Genomic DNA, 13,392 nt, shown 5'->3' with positions numbered 1-13,392 from the left:
GATTTCCTTGCAAATTCACATTTGTTCCTCTAATGGAATAGTGATATGCAGCATTTTCCAATTACCTGAATGCTACAGACTCAGAGGCACAATGATCAAAGTGCTGCAGGGTCTCAAAAGCAATGATTTAGATCACGGACTTAAATTATCAAAAAAAATCCATGTGTGCAATGTGGGGACACATAAATGTGGTACATTTTAATTCCAAGACACCTCCCCAAGTAAAATACAACTGATATGAGTCCCTTAACTCAGCCTCCATCTCATGTGAATTACAGCTGGTTACACTGCATTAACCCTCCTGTGCTCCAAGATATGATTAACAGAATATTTATTTGTAATGCACCCACTAAGACATTCACTTTATTTAAAACATAAGTGCCATTTTCAGTCATGTGGAATGAAAACGTCCACACACTTTCTATAAACATTTCTTAATCTTTATTAGCCAGAGGCAACCAGCTCAGACAAGGACTCCAAATTGTTTCAGAACGTCTGTGTATTTTGCAATCTTTGCCTCAACGTTCTTCTCCGCCTGCTTGGTCAGCTTGGCCACTGTCTTTTTCTTGGCGTAGCGGAGCTTGGCCTTTTCTTTTCTCTTCTCCTCCAGGGTGGCTGTGATAGCCTGGTACTTCCAGCCAACCTCATGGGCCAGACGGCCAAGGAGGGCGAACTGAGGGGAAAGAAACTCAAAGTCAGTTCAATTTTTCCATTATGGGCCAACCAAACAAAGTACCTATGGAGGATTATATGACCTCAGAGTAAAAAAAAGTCATGTTTCCAACAGCAAATATTGGAATAGTGATTTCTCACACAAATAAACGCTTTGCTGTTCCATGTAAGACTTAAGTCTATGTTTTAAGCTTCAACTTGAGGCACCACTTGTCCCAGACTCAACTCAGCAATCAGATCCGTAAAGGTTTGTCTCATCAATAGATGATCAGCTTCGGGATAAAGTGTTCATCACAGTCAAGTAAGAACTGTTGTGGCAGGTAGATTGAAGCATTCAGATACAAGTTAATCCACTTTGGTAGCCTTTTACAGCCCAATAAGCTATTCAAATATTCAAGACTCACCTTGCGAGTGGGCTTCAGACGCACAATCTTAAGAGCGGCTGGGACCACCATGCGCTTCCTCTGTGGAACAAAAGGCAAAAATCAGATAAAGAAGAAAAAGCATGTCTAAACATCGATAGGATAGCATGTCTCAGTTGTTATTTCTTTTCAGAGTGAATACTCAAACAAGGTAGATAAGATAATTGACATCATAGACAGCAGAGTTACAGACATATGTACAGGCCACACAATACGGACAATGTGGCCCTTCGTTGTCAATTCAGGTACATCACCTTGTCATAGGGTGGGGGGATACCGTCGAACACCTTCAGCCTCTCCAAAGCAGCCTGGCCTCTCTTGGTTTTATGGGGCAGCATGCCTGGTCAGCAGACAAAATATTTAAGTTCAATACATTTTCAGATGGTAAGCATTGCAGTTGTATCAAATGAATATTTGTCCAGGCACAAATGTTCATCCCAACTCAGCAATCAGATCCGTAAAGGTTTGTCTCATCAATAGATGATCAGCTTCGGGATAAAGTGCTCATCACAGTCAAGTAAGGAACAACTTGTGCAGAGACCAATGAACAAAAACTCCACCCTTTACAAGGTGTCAACCTTTAAAACCAGCACGTGACCCAGTAATCACATACATATTTTAGTTAATATAAATATAACCATTTTATCTGCTATTGGAATTCATAATTTAAGTACCAAATGATATTTTGGCCATATCTATGCAAACCACTAACTGCATTTTTGAAGAACATAGTTCAAGTTACATAAAAATGGTGTTGTTATGGCATTAGACATGCTGAGCTCAGCAATTTGAGTCCAAACTATTACTTTCAGTGATTGTCAATTTCTGACATTTAACACTATCCATTTCTATCACAGCAAATGTGTCCATTGATTCAATTCAGATTCTTGCTAAATTCTTACTCCCAGGGTCTTCGATCAGTGTCTAATTTCATGTTCTGGTAAAGAAGTTTGCATGTCTGGAGTAGCACCACATTCTCACCTCTGACGGTCCTCCAGAAGATCCTGCTGGGAGCTCTGAAGTGGTATGGGCCACGAGAGGGGTTGGTGTTCATCCTCTTACGCAGGAAAGCCAGGTACTTCACTGTGGAGCGACACATGGTACAGAAAACATTTAAATTAAGAATATTTTGAGATACCAGGCAGTGGCAGCCATAATTTCAGTATATAATGCTGATGTCTCAGATGGTAGTGCATGTAAGGTAGTCTCATGGTCATTGAAACTCGAATATATTGTGGAAAACATCACTGACAACAAGCATGTAAATAAAAGGGACAACTGCATCAATGTCACTTACGCTTGTTGCGGTAGAAGTTGCCAGAGATGTTAATGCCTTCACATCTCACCACCACCACTTTGTGTCCTAAAAGAAAAAAATACTAGAAATTATAATACAGTAAGAAGTCAGTCGTGCTAGTAATAATGTACATCTGGTCTCAGATGGTAGTGCATGTGAGTTTTCTCATGGTCGTTAAACTCAAGCAAAGCTGAGAATTCATCATCATTGACAGGCTGAGGCGATACATAAGTCTCTTATTCAGCGTACTCTTCAGTATTTGAATAGTGCTCATGTAGCCACCACACATGGCATTTAGCAGAAACAGGTATAAAACATTCAATACGTACCCAGGAGAACCTGTTTAGCCACAAGGGCAGCAAGCCGGCCCAGTAGATGGCCCCTGCCATCAAGCAGCAGAACCTACAGGTTTGAAAAGGAGACAGGAATAAGATGCCAGTTTATTTGACCTACAAATCAAACTATCGTTAGCTTAACCACTTGCATGCTAACATTAAGCAAATCAAACCGACTTTCAGACGGACAGGTTTTCGACTGGCCATTAACTCTTGTGCAGAAATTGCACATTTAAAAAGGATCACTGCTATATTGCTAGATAGAAGCGTGATTAATGCATTGCTGCCTCCAAGCACCCTGTAATAACTGCACATGGACACCAGTAACCCGCCGGTTAACACGTATCTTTAGCTTAGCATCAACGTCAAATCATGCTAATACGTGTAATGTAATTTGACCATCCATAATAACGTGGTTTTAAGTACAACATCCTCTTGTAAGAATAAAAGGGCTGGTAACTATTTAATAACTGCGTGTCCGTTTCTTTAACTTACTCATGATTATGACTGAAGCTAAAGCGCTCAAGCTAACAGCATTGACTCGTTAGGGAAGCTGCCATGATGAAGGCATGTCCACTCAGCTACGGCTAGCAGTTTCAAACATGTCCTAAAATCGGGCTTTAGGAGAAACACCGAACAAAACAACGACTACACCAAGCAGTCCTGTAGTCATAGCCCGCACATTAACTGTAAAAGACAGGGATTAACTTCCATTAAAGGGCTAAAGAAGAGAATATTAGTCCGCAGCAGTTGCCCACCTTATTGAACCGGTCCGCCATGATGTGCGAAAAGAAAGATGCACGGGGCTGCTCGTGGTAAAAGGCAGGGGCAGGCGGAAATGACGACATGTGTGTGTTTCTTTCTCGTGGGAAGTTTTACAAACGCACCACCGCCACCATCGGATGGAGGATATTTACTCAATGCATCCATGAGTTCAGTTCATAGAGGGTTTATGTTGTATAATAAAAAAGAAAGAAATAAAAAATATTTCAGATTTTTTTACTGAATTCCCAACTTACGTTTTCGACTTTTTAATTGCAATTTCTCTTGTTAGATTTAAAGCTGGATCGTACACTGAATGAGCTGGACCTATAGTGAAATCACACACTCCTGCTTGCTAATATCAAAACACATACTGCGCCAGATTCAATGCACCATCCTACTGTGTTCTGCTTTTGATTATTTAAGTGAACTGAGAAAGACTTCTGTGTGGCATCCTCATGTAACCACAAGCTTATGTTGGCTTATGTATTTAGAGATGATCCATATTTTGTCCTGTTTATTTAACTTGGAAATCCAGTGCATGGATGTATGTGCTTCCAGGCTGGATTACCACCTTGGGAAATGAAAAGCTACCCCGGGGCCCCAAACCCTCAGTAGCCTTAGCGCCCCATATTCATTGCACGTCAACTAGTTTGTGGTAAATTGAATAACAGAAAATGTAAATGGGGACATGCACCACTTGAGCAAAGTATCATAAATTATGAAGGCCTTATAGACCAGCTTAATACACGATCACTTATTCACAAAATGCATTTAAAAACAGTGTTGTGTATCAAAATTTACACCAGACACGTTCCAAAACATTCCCAGTATCAGTGATATATTTTTTTTAATAATTAATTTTACTTTAATGGCCAGGTACATTCTTGGATAATATTTTCACTTTTTAAAATCAAAACCATACTGCAAGTTAAATAAATGTGTTAGTGATGATGCCAATTACTCTTACAATGAAAAAAAAATCTGAAAATTGCAGCACAATGAGATAGAGCTACCAATGGCATTTACATTATACATTTATTCATACATTACACAAGAGGATAAATGGATGTTGCCATATGGAGCATTAAAGATACCATGGTTTTTCCACTTTTTTTTAAACCTACTTACAAAACACTGGAAAGGGTTGACTTGTGTTTATAGCATGCCATGGAAACATTCATCATTTTATGAACTGTTTTAATAACTTTCAAGCACTTATAGAACAATCATCCACACATTCATGACTGGCTGGGTAACACAGTGCATGCCGCAATCTGAGTAATTAATATAAGGTGACTAGCTGGGACCGTGAGACAACTGGAACTCTTTTTAGTAAGGTTTTGCTCAGTCGTCGTGCTTCAGCTTCCTGATCTTTCCCTTGTGGCGGTCAATCTCACGCTGCAGACGTTCAATCTCCTTTTTGTGGTGGTCAATTTCCTCCTGGTGGTGCTGCTTCAGGGCAGCCAGCTGCTCCTGCTCCTTACGCCTTACACGTAGATGGGTGACAACAGCAAGAGAGAGTGAGAAAACATAATAAAAAGGAAAAATGGTGACTTATCAAATAATAACGCGATGGTAAGGTTAACATTTGGTTGGTGTGAAAGAAATGCATACTTGAAATACATCTCCTCCTCAGCGGCCTGCTTCTTCCCCATGGCTCCGCCTGCCTCTCTGATGGACCCTCCACCTCCACCACCTTTTCCTGCACCTTTACCAAGCTCACCCAGCTGATACAGGACAGGGGAACAGTCACAGGGTAAATGTTTAGTATATACATACAGAGACATACAAGAGCCGTGTTAGGGTTTAGCTCTGTAAGCATTTATTTAAGGGACAGGAGCTTCGAGTCACACGATTTCAAAGTTCATTTCTCTCTCACACTTTGTTATCTTGCTACTTTACTCTGAAGGTCAATTTTCTGCTTGTTTCACAAAGGAGTGGGGAGAGGTAATAGAGGTATTTGGAACAGACCAGAAACTGTTTGTGTGACAACAATGCAACAAAAACCTCAGAGGACAAGCAAATCCATAGAGCTGAATTTTTCTGAGTAAAGTGGTAAACTGGCAACTCCTGGTAATGGACGCAGAAAAAATGTGATTGAAATGTATCTCGACATTGTTCAAAAGTCCCTTTGACCTATAATCACCAACACCAGTTTATCCACTTGTCATAAAAGCACACTTTTTATGCTAATTCATTTAAAATGATTCCCACAGAGCAGTATATCGGTTACACACAGCAGTGTGTGTATTATCACTTGGTGTGTTTCCAGGACGTATTTTACCTGGTCTGAAGACATTCTCAGCTGTGAGGTGACAAATCTCCTGATGTTAGGCCTCAGAAACCTCGCCATATTGGACTCTCACGTGTGAAAACAACACTGACAGGCGAACTTGCCCTTGTCCTCAAAAATACACCACAGGACGGCGCCATTATTAGCCAGACAGGGGTGACGACACCAGCATCACGTTGGTCTGATGAGAGACGTAGCGAAATAGCGATACATATTTATATATTATCACAGTGCGTATCAAATAGTCATTTGTATATATTTATCATATACGGACCAAGTGATTAAATATGTTATAAAAATACCGTCATGTTTTCGTAATGGTATGGTCTCAACACTGGATAACGTGATACGTTCTTTACGTTCTTTACGTAAACTGCTGACCGTACGCTCATATTGGACTTTACATTTTTTAGTTTTAACATTTTTGTGAACTATATATGGAGATAATTTATATCTTCTGTTAACGTAAACAGTGTTTAAATAAAGGTCATGGACGATTTATCTTCCATTTGTTTACACTTTTTTCTCCTAGTTTGTGTATTGAATTTTCACGTTAAGCTGTAGTACAAAGAAAAATAAATTCTAGAAGAGGTTTATTTTTGTAAATCTTAAGCATGTGTTGCAAGAAAAGTCAAATATTAAACAGCATCAATGGAGTCATGAAACTTAATTTCAAACCACTGCTGTTAGGGTTACTGTAGGCTACTGACAGCCTTAAAACATACACATACACAACTAAAACTCATAAGGGTGTGTTACTGAACGTTGTCACAATAAGTACTGGATAGATAAATGCTCCATCATGATTACAAACACAAACTTACTTCTTACTTTTATTTTTTTATTACTATAGAAAGATAAAACCACCATCAACCATAAAGACTTCTTTGAGGGATTTTATTCAATGCTGCAAAGAAATTATTCAGTCACCTCGCTGAACAAACCAAGCACTGGCTTTTGTGGTGAAAGGAACCTCGCAGACGCCCTTTCTCAAGTCCCCTGTTTAAATACTTTGCTTGCCAGGCAACTCTGGGCTCACTCCGGCCCAAAACCAAGAGAAGAAACTATGAAACACATTATCAACTTAAAATTTCAAACCACATTCAACATTTTTTCACAATACATATCATACGCCGTTACTCTACTCATTAAAGTTACATATGTACAGGTGTGGTTGGAAGAAAAAGTAAAACAAAGACCTCAACCCCCCCAATGCATGTAAAAAAATGAAAACCACAGGTCTAACCAAAATTTAAATGAAATTTTCTGCACTACTCTGTTCATCATGTGTCAATTATCTGAACACCAATTGAGATAATTAGAGACCTTCACATTTCTTCAAGGTGACAAAGCATCTACATAGTTCCTCTGACAAAACTGAGAATTTGAGTCGATGTCTTGACAAACATTTTCACATTGTCGAGTGTGCCTGGAGATATTTCTGAAGAAGCAACAGTGACACTTGAGGGACAAATCAAATTCTGGCCTGTGAGTCTGCAAAAAGCATTGTCAAGTATGCATGAAGTTGTCTGTCAGCACAAAAAACACGTCCTTTTTTTTTAATCCACCATAAATAAAACTCCAACTTATAAGCTTAAAAACATACTCTTATGCCTTTAACCATTGGTTGGTCATGTACACATCACAACAGAAAAACTGTTTTGCAAGTAAAACTTTAGGTTTTGGAACAACTTTGTGAATTGTCTGTTAATTTTACTTTTCAAAATAAAGTTAGAATCCATCTGTACAGAAATAAAATGCTTTCAAAACTACATCTTGAGGTCAAAATGTGACCTGTGCTCTGACAGAAGCTTTTGCTAAACACACATTGCCCAGAATCACTATCACTCTCTGCAAGTGCACATTAAGTGTCGCTAGAGAGAGAGCGGAGATTTCACTTCAGGCTTTTTTTCTTTTAGGCTGGCTTGCGCTGATATGTTTTGGTTTTGTTTAAAACAGAGTTTCCAAAGGGAACAAAACAGAAGGCATGGCAAGTAGAGGAATGACTGAAAAGATGAGAGGAGGGGGGCCAGGTAGAAAAAGACCAGGGTGCCTCACAGGGCCAGGAGCGGTCTGCGGAGGCCCTTTGGAGGAGGCAGCGACCGCCGCTCCTCCTTCCAGCCCCGTCAGTCCTGCTTGATGCTGCCCAGTGCTCTGAGGCGCTCCAGGAGGGGAGGGTGGGAATAGTGCCACATGGAGAACAACCAGTCAGCCACAGGGAAGCCCAGGTTGTCCTTGTTGAGCTTGATGAGGGCAGAATAGAGCTCGGAGGCTTTGCCCATGCTGCGCGCGAAGGCATCTGCCTGGAACTCAAACCTGCGACTCAGGACCGTCAGACAGAAGGACAGGAGCTGCAAAGACAAGATATCAGCAAAGAATGATGAGATGAAATAACATAATAAGGTCAACAGCTCAAAAATGGATTGAGGCAATATTTATCAATCCCACATTTACCTCATTGTATGGGGAGAAGATGAACTGGAAGATAATCATCAAGCCTATCAATGTGGGTTGGCTGTCTTCGAAGCCAAAAGCTACAAACAACTCCTTACGTCCAATCAGAACAGCAAACAGGGAGAAGCACAAGAAGGAGTTCATCTGCAGAAAAATCAGAGTCACCAGATGTTATCTGCATATCATATAATTTACATCTTTGTGTCTTGAATCTCATGTGAAAAACTTTTTTGCATTGTTTTGGTGCAAACATGGAAAGACTAAATCAAGCCGACATTCAGGAGAAAGAGTCTTAATGGAGACAATAGGTCACCTGACTGATGACAATATTCTTGACTGTGTGGCCGAGCTTCCAGTGGCCAAGCTCATGACCCAGGACAGCAAGGATCTCTGGGTTGTTGCATCCTTGTTTCTTGTTCTGTAAAAGTATTCATGAGAAAACAAAAACTGTTGGATTACCCAGAAAGACAAACAAGCCAGTTCAAACATTAAAAGTTATGTGTGCTGTTGAAGCAAGACCCTCCAGCCTTCTCTGCTCACTCACTACAAGTAGCTAGTGATAGAAAAATCAATTGATGCCAAAAAAAGCCCTCTAACCCCCTGGGCTGGTTGTTCTGCCCCGCAAGGTAAACATGTGAGAGTCATTTCTGATTATACATTTCACTTGATACCATTTCAATTCCAGAATGTGACACTTGCTGTTTTACAAAATTATCAAGTGTCATCAAGACAAACCTATAATTATAAGTGTTTATTTCTTAATAGTCATGTGACCTTGGGCTTGGCTTTTGATTCGCTGGATGCGTCATCACTCTCGGGCTGCTCAGGCTGTGGCTCTCCAGCCTTGTTGAGAGGCGAGTAGTCTTCCAGCAGAGTGTCGAATAGCACAATGCGCTTGTTTTTGAAGAACCCGTAGAAGTACGCGTTGCTGTGTGACGAGCGCTTGGAACCTGGAAATACGGAAAACATATAAACTTTATTGTGCAATAATATGATGATTTAACAGGCACGTGGCTCCATATGTGAGCACTCTGGTTTAAGTTGGATTACTTTACCTTCAACTACATAAACCTTAGTGAGGGGGAAGCTTATACTCTTGGCCATGGCCTCAATATCTGTCTTCAGCTCTCCTTCTGGCAAAGGAGTGAACTTGTCAAATAAGGGAGCAATGTAGTCTGCATAGATTGTTACAAGCACCTGAGAACAAAGGAGAAGAGGAGACACATGAATTGCAATGTGTAACTACAGCACGATCTATGTATTACTTATATAGACTGTATAAAAGAACATGAGGCACTGTGACGTCACCCATTGGTTTGTGGACTGGCGTTTTAAAGCCTCGAGTTTGGCATTTTTAAAATCGCCATCTTGATTTTGGAGCCAGAGGGGATACACGAGTTTTGTTCTCACGCCTCAGATTTGTTAGTCCAGCCAGAATACCCTGCTTTATCATCTACTTCACTCTAAATGAGATCATTTACAAAATGAACATCATGCTGTATTGAGGAAGAGTTGAAACTATTGATTGACACAATAAACATATTAGGAAAGTGTTTACTGGTAATAAATAAGAGAAGTAGAGTCATTTTCTTATAGACTTCCATACAATTGGACTTGCTGGATTTGCCCCCTGCTGGCATTTAGAAAGAATGCAGGTTTATGGCACTTCTGCATTGGCTTCTTTTATATAGTCTATGTTATTACGTTTGAGTTATTCACCAATTACCAAACAAATAACATGTTCCCTTATTACACAAAGAGGCCTTTTCTACAAGTTGCTTCATTGTTTAATAGCTGCAGCACAAACCAGAGAGACAGCCAGGGTGAAGAGCCACGCGTAGATGAAAAAGTAGTCCCCACCAATCTTGATGATGTACAGGAGCAGTGAGGTGACAGGCAGCAGGATACACTGGGTCACAACAAACTTCTTTACAGCATCCTTCAGGAAGAACCCAAGCGTCTGAGAGGAAGACAAAGCAATAACATAAAACAATTCTGTACGCATGACCAAGCCGTGGCCTGGGTCTTAAAAAGGTGATCTTTTAATTATCAGATTCTGATACGGCAGTAAAAAGTTTGCAGTTAACTTCTTCAGAGAGAAAGCTGTTGTGGTCCGTAAAAATCGATTTAAGCTTAAGTGATGAGCTTTAGCAGTGGAAAAATATTAAATTGAAATGAGTCCTGTAGAATGATCTAATATTTTCCTTCAATCTGCAGGCTTATTATGTGTCAATTAGTTTTTTTTTTAGCCAAATACAGCTAAACACAGGTCTGCTAATGTGGTAAAGTAATAGTGATGAGTGTCTGGTTTTTAAACAATACTTTTTCTTTTTGTATTTATGACAGTCGCTTGATTTTTTTATAATCGGGATGAATTGTATACAGTGAACTGGGTTAAGATTTTTGTGTGACACGATTTTTTTCCCGTTGGATCCATGTTGGCTGCATTTCAATGTAACCGTCATGACATCAAGCACAGCTGCTGTTCTCCCTGAGGAGGGAAACTACTGTCACACTTCTATGTCACACTTCAGACAGTGAGTGCTGTTGATTCATTGTACCTGCTGATTGAAGCCGTGCTTCTCCTCAATGACAAATGTGTTGTACAAACTCCAGGGAAGTCCAGTAAAGGCACTGAACAGTGTGGCAAGCGTCAGAAACACAAGTGACTGGGTGATCTCGTAGTCTGAGCCAAAGCCAAAGCGAGTGGTCACAGAACCAGCGACGGCCCACAGAAATGGGATTCCACCCAGCAGCAGGATCAGCTGAGAGGTTTTGAACATAACATTAGATTTTGACATATAAAATATGTGGCATGAACATAAATTATGAAAATGTTAAACTGTATAAACATGACCAACATAAGACAACACCACTTTCACATAAACAGTCTTAACGCTCCACCTGAACCCTTTAATTTACTCACCGTCCCTTCAGTCTCTGAGTAGAGTCCAGACCAAAAGCTGAAGTTGCTTTTATCCAGCTGATAAAGACGTGACTTCTCAAATGTTTCAGAATCCATAATCTTTCCTAGTTCCTGTGGCACATGTGTTGTTGATCTGTATATCTTCCTCTGTGGACGGCAAAGATATCAGTATTATATATCAGTTGATTTATATTGTTAATTCATGCTGTCATATTGTTATATTCCAGACAAATTAGTTTGGAAAATTCAAATATAGGACATGAGATGAAATTATCGTACAAAACAAAAATGGCTTGATTTATTTTGTCCAGTTTTATGCTCCAAATACATATTCAACCTATTCGTCTTTATCTTTTTCCAAGATATAACATCACATTCACATACATTTGCATGTTTTGGGTTTCTTTGATGCGTTTCACTAATAAGTTTCAGGGTTTTACTTCCTTCTAAAGTGACGTATTAACATAATAGACTCTGGAAATGCACCTGATGTATTTTGACTTTATCAAAAACTGCACTGTTTTCACTTTCAATCTGGCCTGCAATATGTTCTGCTGCAAGAAGTGGAAATACACCAAACTCAGCAAAAAGCTCAAAAGAAGCCATTTCAGTGTGACTCTACCAACCTTGCAGAAAAGACTTCAGTTACATGATTCAGACAGTAAATTTAATTCACAAACATGTCAGTCAACATCTGGCAGCTAAAGTCCAACACTGAATTAATATAAACTGAGAAGAAAAATATTTTCTTCAAGAACTTTGTAACAACCTGAGTTTGTGTACATGCATCTTGTAAAGTCACAGTATAAACATTTGAGCAGGTTCATGAGTAAACACAACTCTGCTGCTGTCATCCAAGAAGTGTAAAAACATGGTGACAAATGTTGTGCACTTTTAACTGAACTTCCATTACTCTTCAGTTTCTTTAATGACTTTCTGCGTCGAAAAACACATTTAGCTACAAAGCAGAGCCTTAGAGTCTGATACTGACATATGATTAGCTTACCTGTCTGTAGGAAAGGTATGCCTCCCATAGATACACCGTCCACGAAAATCCCAAAACAGCATAAAATATTTGCTTCTCCACCGGGAGGTCAAATATAGTTTCAACCATGTTTGATGTGTTTTTTGTCTGTGCTGTTGAGGACTAGCTAGCAGGCTAACGGGGATGTTAACGCTCCCTAGCTGGCTGCTAAGTTAGCTTTAGGCTAGCAGCTACTTAGCTTCCGCTCTACACACAAACTACTAGACAACACTTTAAAGTTGAAAAAAGGGGGGAATTATTCCCACGTTAAATCCACAGACACAGATTTAAGTGTTAACTCGGTAATCTTTGCATCCAGATTCCATCCCAAAGTAAAGGCTTTTACAGCTAATATCATTCCATTCATGCGAAATGCGTGACAGCTAACTCCACCCCCCCGGAAACGACCGCTCAACTTTTGGTTCCGCAGTTGATCTGTTTTACTTGTGAGTAACTCATTGGTGTCAAACTTCTGATGCCACGTTTTAATACACACTCACTCTGCACACACGTGTCCGCAGTTGCTGAATTTCTCAAAATGAATGACCCATCAAACAAGCATGTGATTGAATTTTCGATGACAGCAAATGAAGACGGAGAGCAGGAAAAACCCGCTGTTCATATCCTCGAGTTCCGTTTGAAAAACACATTAAGTTTTAAGAGGACGTGAATGCTTTTAACACTCGTTGAAAACAATCAGAAACTGATACTCCAACACAAAACTGAAGCCAGTAAAAGACGCCAGGGTCCTTAAAGCTCTGAAGAATCTATGCCACACCTGGTTTATACACAACACCAGTATGTGCACATGGTTATCCTGAGGTCTTCTAATATTATATGGAAATATATTAGTAGTAGGCCATTAAATCACAAGAGCTGCAAGTGATATTGTTAATTAGAAACCTTATTATTACAACAAAATGTTCTTCTAATGTTAAATTAGAACTTTAATATCACCATAAAATGTTTTTGACCTGCACAAGAGCAGTGTCTCTCCTCTTGTCTTGAGAACGTCCAGAACAAAAACAACACACAACACTCACTCTAACCTGATGAGCCGGAACCAAAAGTGCTTGTGTTGTACAGAACATATTCTAAAGTTATGACTATAGATACACGCCTACGTAAACAACATCCACAACTGTTAGAATATTAGAAGCATCACTTCAGGGTCGTGCTACTTGAGACGCAAGAACCCCCACGA

General features: G+C 39.9%; 3 protein-coding genes and 5 non-coding genes across 8 annotated transcripts; all 8 read right to left on the bottom strand.

The window, feature by feature from the left end:
• Window positions 1–418: 418 nt before the first annotated feature.
• rpl13a (ribosomal protein L13a) lies at window positions 419–3,574 on the bottom strand. Its single transcript, XM_070842584.1, has 7 exons — window positions 3,485–3,574; window positions 2,721–2,793; window positions 2,392–2,457; window positions 2,076–2,177; window positions 1,349–1,434; window positions 1,077–1,136; window positions 419–673 (listed from the first exon to the last, which is right to left on the bottom strand). Exons 1-7 carry the CDS (start codon window positions 3,572–3,574, stop codon window positions 464–466), a joined length of 687 nt encoding a protein of 228 aa, XP_070698685.1. The 3' UTR covers window positions 419–463.
• Window positions 896–972, bottom strand: LOC139212524 (small nucleolar RNA SNORD50). Its single transcript, XR_011585341.1, has one exon. It is a non-coding gene; the product is annotated as a small nucleolar RNA SNORD50 (small nucleolar RNA).
• Window positions 1,200–1,275, bottom strand: LOC139212523 (small nucleolar RNA SNORD34). Its single transcript, XR_011585340.1, has one exon. It is a non-coding gene; the product is annotated as a small nucleolar RNA SNORD34 (small nucleolar RNA).
• LOC139212525 (small nucleolar RNA SNORD50) lies at window positions 1,534–1,610 on the bottom strand. Its single transcript, XR_011585342.1, has one exon. It is a non-coding gene; the product is annotated as a small nucleolar RNA SNORD50 (small nucleolar RNA).
• Window positions 2,269–2,349, bottom strand: LOC139212520 (small nucleolar RNA Z195/SNORD33/SNORD32 family). Its single transcript, XR_011585337.1, has one exon. It is a non-coding gene; the product is annotated as a small nucleolar RNA Z195/SNORD33/SNORD32 family (small nucleolar RNA).
• On the bottom strand, window positions 2,525–2,606 carry LOC139212521 (small nucleolar RNA Z195/SNORD33/SNORD32 family). Its single transcript, XR_011585338.1, has one exon. It is a non-coding gene; the product is annotated as a small nucleolar RNA Z195/SNORD33/SNORD32 family (small nucleolar RNA).
• A 1,097-nt stretch (window positions 3,575–4,671) lies between the features above and the next one.
• Window positions 4,672–5,924, bottom strand: atp5if1b (ATP synthase inhibitory factor subunit 1b). Its single transcript, XM_070842329.1, has 3 exons — window positions 5,776–5,924; window positions 5,106–5,218; window positions 4,672–4,977 (listed from the first exon to the last, which is right to left on the bottom strand). Exons 1-3 carry the CDS (start codon window positions 5,842–5,844, stop codon window positions 4,836–4,838), a joined length of 324 nt encoding a protein of 107 aa, XP_070698430.1. The 5' UTR covers window positions 5,845–5,924; the 3' UTR covers window positions 4,672–4,835.
• A 743-nt stretch (window positions 5,925–6,667) lies between these two features.
• On the bottom strand, window positions 6,668–12,575 carry zmpste24 (zinc metallopeptidase, STE24 homolog). The gene is made up of 9 exons (XM_070842132.1): window positions 12,171–12,575; window positions 11,165–11,311; window positions 10,800–11,003; window positions 10,046–10,198; window positions 9,294–9,435; window positions 9,013–9,188; window positions 8,552–8,656; window positions 8,239–8,382; window positions 6,668–8,135 (listed from the first exon to the last, which is right to left on the bottom strand). The coding sequence occupies exons 1-9, from the start codon at window positions 12,276–12,278 to the stop codon at window positions 7,911–7,913; spliced, it is 1,404 nt and encodes a 467-aa protein (XP_070698233.1). The 5' UTR covers window positions 12,279–12,575; the 3' UTR covers window positions 6,668–7,910.
• Window positions 12,576–13,392: the final 817 nt, after the last annotated feature.

Source organism: Pempheris klunzingeri, chromosome 13 (assembly GCF_042242105.1).
Source record: "Pempheris klunzingeri isolate RE-2024b chromosome 13, fPemKlu1.hap1, whole genome shotgun sequence".
NCBI lineage: Eukaryota > Metazoa > Chordata > Actinopteri > Acropomatiformes > Pempheridae > Pempheris > Pempheris klunzingeri.
Note: the sequence above shows the minus strand (reverse complement) of the source record. Positions and strands in the feature narration are given on the sequence as shown.